At 38.1% G+C, this 7,289-nt stretch overlaps 1 protein-coding gene across 1 annotated transcript in view; it reads right to left on the reverse strand.

Moving 5' to 3' along the window:
• Positions 1-2,270, reverse strand: part of LOC122815022 (leucine-rich repeat serine/threonine-protein kinase 2-like) — a 2,570,681-nt gene extending 2,568,411 nt beyond the window's left edge. The window contains 3 exon segments of the mRNA XM_044087274.1: positions 1,342-1,421; positions 1,630-1,745; positions 2,018-2,270. Coding sequence (XP_043943209.1) covers positions 1,342-1,421; positions 1,630-1,745; positions 2,018-2,270 — 449 coding nt within the window.
• Between the last annotated feature and the right edge of the window lie 5,019 nt (positions 2,271-7,289).

The following is a 7,289-nucleotide window of genomic DNA, read 5'->3' on the forward strand; positions in this document are numbered from 1 at the left end:
CGGTGTCCTCAGTCTGCCATGATGCTACCTCACACTGAGTCAAGCTTGGAACACCCCCTGTGAGGGATGCCCAAACAATCTCAAGTGATTCCACTCAAAAAGGAGGAGCAGTGATTGCATTCTGAGCTCCTGTTGGACTGCCAAACTGCCACATATATCCACAAAATTATCATTTTGTTCACTACCAAGAGCCCAAGACCATGAGTGACAAAGGAAACAGTTATGGACTGATAATCTGACAGTTTCATTTTATGACTCATTTATCCCTTCATCACCACCGTACAGGCCAGTACAATGCCTGCAGTACCACTGCTGCTGTATCCATACAGTAGTGAATCTCCCAGTCCCCTGTACCTTCACTTGCTACTTCACCCGAGGTAGCTTCTACCCCTCAGTGGCAGAAGGCAGGCTAATTTTCCTCAAGAGGAAACCGTGACCTCTGATTTGGAGGTACTGATTTTCATCCTAACTGCTTCCCATACAGCAGTAATTTGCTCCTGTGGACATAGGTAATCGCATTCATCTGAGGCTAACAGAAAAAAATTACCAGCAAACAACAAAGACTCCACCCTCTCAAACTCATACTAAATACTTTCCAACTTTGGCTGTGCCTTGACATCCATGCCATAAAAATCACATGCAGAAGAAGAGGCAAGACAGATGTAAAAATCAGTTCATACATATATCCATCCATCCACCTGCCCATCCTTTTTTAAACCACTTGTCCTTGCAAGAGATGTGGCAACAGCAAGCAACAATGTATGGTGGCTCTAAAGCTTCTAGCACCTCAAAGTCCACTGCAACATCCATATCTTCAGCAGTACGAATCATACCATGAAAACTGTGGAAGCCATTACATTCAAAAGGCACAACCACATCTAGTCCTGAACACTGCTGTACATCTTCACTCAGCAAGCTGTGGGACAGGAGGAACAAAGAAGGATACTGCTAGAGGATCAACTGTTGATGGAGGTCAGAAGACACGTTCCCTCTTAGGAAGTTTATAACCTGCATAACTTTACAAGGTAGATTGGCATGCATCGAAATTGGTGCACATGAAGACCCTTCATGCCTGTTGAGACTGCTTCATATAAGGAACAGGGAACTAAGTTAGTGACAAGCTTAACTATGCACACTGGACATCAAATTTCTCCAAGGAATTATTCGGAAGGCTACCAGAGACATAAAACAGGGGGTTCAGGGTACAAAAATATAAAGCATCCAGTCTGTCACTTTTGAGATGCTAAGAAACAGCATCCAATCTGTCACTTTTGAGATGCTAAGAAAGACTACTAAATCTAACAGCTGCCAAGGTGTGATTTAAGAAACAAAATATATTACTGTTTATCATCATCGCCAACTATTTCATGTAGACCATTTCGACAAAACAGCAGACTGTTGAGAGACCAACAAGCAGCCACCTACAAGGGGAAAGAAGAGAATTAAACAAAGAGTTGCACTGTTTAGAAATAAAAGGCAGTCACAATATAAATTTCAGAAAAAGTCACTCTGAAAATAAGTAGACACATAGATAATTATTTATTTTTTCACTCATTGCTTATTAATTAATGTTTGTTAAGCTGGGTACTACACTAATCTATCTTGAACCTATTTCAGACATAAGCTTACCTGGACATCTTCATTTCCACTGTGTAGCCGCAGGGCTTGGTAACATGCCAGAAACCAATACAGATTATCTTGATCCTTCCAGTCATAAAAGTCATTATTCATAAATATTGTTTCTGCTAAAAGAAATCAGCTGTCGGTTACTACATTATAAATTTCAACTTCTTCTAATTCATGCTGTCTACTATACATGTGGGAAAGATATGACTGTGTGCTACAACCAGTGCTTTACATTATCATAACCTTAATTTAGTGACTATTAATATAAAATCAAAGCTGGAAACAATAAAGAGGATTTGCAATTTTAAATGTATTTGCTGGACTCCCTCTAAAATTGAGGTATCTTTTAATGCATGCATAACGTAGGCCATCAATGTATTTTACTGTTTACTGTCCTGAACTGCAGTTAAGAGAAGCTCCCTTGCTAACATGTCCCTATTACTGGCCCTCAACCAGCCTGCATTTTCCTCTTTGCAATCTAATGTAGTGGTGTACACTTGTAGTTTCTGGCATGTACTCCACAATTTCTTTTTTACTTTAGCCTTTATGCTTGGGATCTGTTTGGGGTCTGTACTTCTGTGACTGCTCACTCTACAAGACGGCGGTTCATCACTTTGTTGATTGCTGCTATGGAACATACTCATGCTCTCATGTGAACGTCTGGAGGGTTTTATTTGCATATTGTGAAGAAGATGACACCATACTGCTGTTTGTTTTTTTCATTTGTTGACTGTGATTACAACTTACTGACAACAGGAATTGTTGCATCACTCTACATCTTCTCAGCAGGGAAAACACTGTATGTAGTAGCTGTACAAGTAATTATTGCACTACTGTGACAACAATCGGACAACATAACCTTTTGTGATATGATGCAGCGCAAATGGAGTTACAAAATTGAGGAATCAACAATGGCATAAAAGGCAGCCTGAATAGCTATGCTGTGCTATCAAACACCAGTCTCAAAAAAGGATGCAGAACATCACACAGAAGCTAAAGACATTGGTCGAGTAAGAGGAAAGCGTGATACCAAGTGCTGAATTGGAAACATTTCAACCTAAATCAGTCTTTCTTGATTCAATTATTTCAGTACTACAGGTTGTACCAAAACAAAATACATGATTTTGGTTTACACGTAAGCCAAAACCTTTTGTGTTTCTAAAACAGATACTTGTTTTATGCCTCAGAGAAGAAAACCAGGAAAAGAACAGAATAATTCAACACAATTTCTGACCCTGCTTCTGCCAAAAGGCATTAGCTGACTCAGGGAGAGCTAGCCCTGATAATATTTGACATATCTCCTTTCACACAAACTTTTCTCTGTAAATATGCCAAGTGAAAATGAAGGATACCAGAAAAAGATTCTGAGACACCAGCTCAAGTGGTGAGTGAGACAGCATGTTATTCATAAAAGCCATGCCCAGGGGGAGAGGGATTTGGATTTTTGACAGAAGGATTAAGATGGAGATCTCCTTCACATATCACTTCAGCAGTTATTGCTGAGCTAGGTGTGTTACAAATCTAGGGGGACCGAAAAGATTGTAATAAAATCTTTAGAGCCAAAGTAACTAAGGCCCTAGGAAAACAGATGTCTAAAGTATGAAGCAATTTGCCAGCTCTGTGTGACTTGAGTTGGGGAGAAAGCCTCAGTACCTGAAAGGAAAATCACTTCCACTCTGCTCTGCTAGCAGCTCTCATAAAATTTGTGCATAACATCAAATATCTCCAAACTCCCAACAGAAAATTCAGTGGTAAAAAAGGGGTATCAACATAGCAAAATATCTCTGAAGTGAAAATTATATTTGTTCTGGGAGAAGTCTATATGGCACTCACTGGCAGTAGGTTCTGCACAGTCAGGTACAAAAGAATTAGGAACCAAACTCACTTCGCCATTAAAAGGTTGATATGATCAGCTTACGTCTGTTCACTGAAACAGTGTGAAAGAATGAGTAAAAAGTGAGGATGCATACCAGCTCAAGAAGAATGTGACAACCTTCTACTCTGCAGCTGCACCAAGCAGAATGTCAAAAGTGCACCGTACTTCATGGAGTAATAAGCTCAATGGACCAATACCTAACTAAACTCTGTATTTGACAGCCTGAGATTTAATACAGAAATGATGTTCTAAAACCATCAGCATGCTTAAGTAATCCAAAATGTGAAACACTGTCAGAAAATCTGATGAGTGGACCATTCTCACAAAGGGATTGTTTCAGCTCACATAGGGTTCATTGCCTTGACTGTCATACTTACAATCTACTGACCTTCAAGTATTTTCAGTGCTGTAATTTTTCCTGAAAGAAATGAATGTTCGAGTTGTTCTGATTGTTCAAGAAAACTTAATCCATAATTCTGGGAGATGTATCATTATAGTTTGTTTTATTTTTCCCACTATTTTTATGTTTATTATTACATTTCCTAATCTGATACTAGCTCCACTAACCTTGTCTTCCAGACTTAGACTTTCAAGAAGATTGAATCATATAGTGCTGTACTGCCTTATGACCAAGCACAGTCACTTCCAAATTCATTGCAAATATATACATAAGTAAATATACATACATATATATATATATATATATATATATATATATATATATATATGCCGCGGTGGTGCAGCGGTAGTGTTGTCGCCTCACAAAAGGAGGTTCTCCCGTTCGATTCTCGGCTGGAATGCCTTCTGTGTGGAGTCTGCATGTCCTACCCGCAGTTGAGTGGCATTCGAAAGACATGGGTAGGGCGTGCCTTCGTTGAAGGCTGGGCGTCGAGCTGGCACCTCGGCACCGTAAAAATCTACTGCCAATCATTAGAAGATCGGAGTTCCACTGTGGCGACCCCTAACCGTGAAAAGCTGAAAGAAGAACAACAACATATACACACACAAATATACTCACACATAGATATATATCTAGATATCTATACATATCTATATATCTATATCTATATCTATATCTATATCTATATCTATATATATATATATATATATATATATATATATATATATATATATATACACACACACACACACACACACACATACATATGTACAGTGGACATAAAAAGTGTACACACCCCTGATAAAATGCCAGATTTTTGTGATATAAAAAATGAGACCACAATAAATAATTTCAAAACTTTTCCTACCTTTAATGTGACATATAACCTGTACAATTCAATTGAAAAGCAAACAAATCTGTTAGGGGAAAAAATATAAAAAATAAAAAATGTGCAATAAGCTGGTTGCATAAGTGTGCACACCCTTAAACTAATACTTTGTTGAAGCACCTTTTGATTTAATTACACCATTCAGTCTTCTTGGGTAGGAGTCTATCAGAATGGCACATCTTGACTTGGCAATATTTGCCCACTCTTCCTTGCAAAAGTGCTCCAAATGTGTCAGACTGCAAGGGCATCTCTTATGCACAACCCTCCTCAGGTCACCCCACAGATTTGTTATTGGATTTAGGTCTGGGCCATTCCAAAACTTTAATTTTCTTCTGGTGAAGCCATTCTTTTGTTGATTTGGATGCATGCTTAGGGTCACTGTCATGTTGAAAGGTAAAAATCCTCTTCATCTTCAGCTTTCCAACCTGAAGGTTTTGGGCCAAAAGTGAAAAGTATATGGAAATGTTCATAATTCCCTCCACCTTGACTAAAGCCCCAGTTCCAGCTGAAGAAAAGCAACCCCAAAGCATGATTCTGCCACCACCATGCTTCGCCGTGGGGATGGTGTTCTTTAAAGGGAGAGTGTCAAAGATGGAGCTTCCAGAACACTTATTTTTTCCTCACCAGTACGTACTTTGAGTAGTGTTCAGTGGACCTGTGTTATTGAATCTGCACTTTTCTCTCTATTTTATGTGTAATTTCACTGTTTTTACTTCAGGAGCGTCCCGCTCTCAGTCTGGCCAGATAATACCTCCCATAGTGTGATGTCATCTTTCACACCCCCTCCCCACCTTCATATCTTTACATATGAACCTATTTGACCTTTGCCAGGATTATTTTCATTCCCTAGGGAAAAGTAATACAACCCTGCTTTGGTTCCGGTCATATCTAACACTGAAGCGTATTTACCAATTTATATACACATATATATTTTTTTTTTTTGGGGGGGGGGATTCTTCTTAACTGAAGCGATTCAGCGCTCCACGAGTTGACTGCAGCAGGGGAAAGTATGAACCAAATTAGAAGCGTATGGAATCACAGAGTTGAGATGTGCTGATATTTCGGTTGCCGATATTAGAGCAGTGCTGTATACCTCTTAACTCTATAATTTTATATAACGCGGTTAATTTTGGCTCCTGTCTTCACCATGAATTTAACAGCATTTATTATTGTTTAAAGGTAGTGGTGTTTTCTTTTTTGTCTTTACTTCCCCAAGTCAAGATGTCAGAATTGAAGCTCCTTAGTGCTCTGCATGTGGCATAAGCTGTAGGAGCTGTTTGCTGCTACATTACTGAAGTAGTAACTTTTTTCCTTTACCCTCCTGCAAACCTTGGAATTACAGCACTTTAGCCAAAATATGCGGACTGTAGCAGCTGATCACTACTTTGTAGCAAGCAGTTTCTACAGCTTAACAGCAGAAAACATATACAGATGATCTCACCACGATGAAAATGACGAACAAAGTCCAAATAATTCCAAAATCCAATGCTTTATGAGAATAGAGATGAGCGCTTTTGCATGGACTCCTCCACGCTTCATCAGATAAACCTCAATAAAAAAACAATGCTGTTTAAATACTAAAGTTGGCGGGAATTTAAACAATTAAAGATCCAATTAATCAATTTGTTAAAAGCCATGGTAACTCAAATAAGCATCTTGATATCGCACTCAACCATTTTAACTCTATAGAACTATAAAACATTAAAAACGCTGCTCAGATAACTGTATACATAAATGTCTACATATCAAAACTGGAATCAGATAGTGGTGGAAACAGAAATATCCAGCATTTCATAACATATTTGTGGAAAAATGTATCTAAACATCATGATGTCAGCAATTCAACAATATCATTCTTCTAAAGTGTAGCGAAGCACTTCCGCTTAGCAGCACAGACCATCTACGGAGCATATATTACTGATGCCGTTACTAAAAGAATCAGTTTTACAAAACATTACAAATGCTGTTGAGATAATCTGTGTATGCCATATATTCATATCAGAGCTAAATTTTGATAAAGTCAAAGACAATAGGGTAATAATCTCTACATGACAATGCTGTTCAAAGAATTATGTTCGTATTGGATCGCCGTAATAATCACTCTATATCAAAACAGAGCGTTACCGCTTTACAAATCAAACAATCTACAAAAGACACAGCAATAATACTACAACTCTCCCATTACCACAACACGAAACACCAGGGGACACACTACTAAAACAATCTATAAAAGCCCAATTACTCATATAAAAATTAAAGTCAAAGTCAAAATAAAATACTAGTAATAAAATAGTGGAAATAAGAACAATGAAATAGTTATTCTATGAAATGAAATAAACAGAACAAAATGAAATATACGTCTTGTGCATGTTGGTAACAACAAACCACCGTTATCATTCCTCTATTGCAAGGTCAAGCATGACCACTTCGCAACTCAACCCATTTGTAGAACGCTACATAGTTAAGATTCAGGAATTAATTAATAACATTATATCAAC

Source organism: Protopterus annectens, chromosome 11.part0 (assembly GCF_019279795.1).
Source record: "Protopterus annectens isolate FY-2018-M chromosome 11.part0, PAN1.0, whole genome shotgun sequence".
NCBI lineage: Eukaryota > Metazoa > Chordata > Ceratodontiformes > Protopteridae > Protopterus > Protopterus annectens.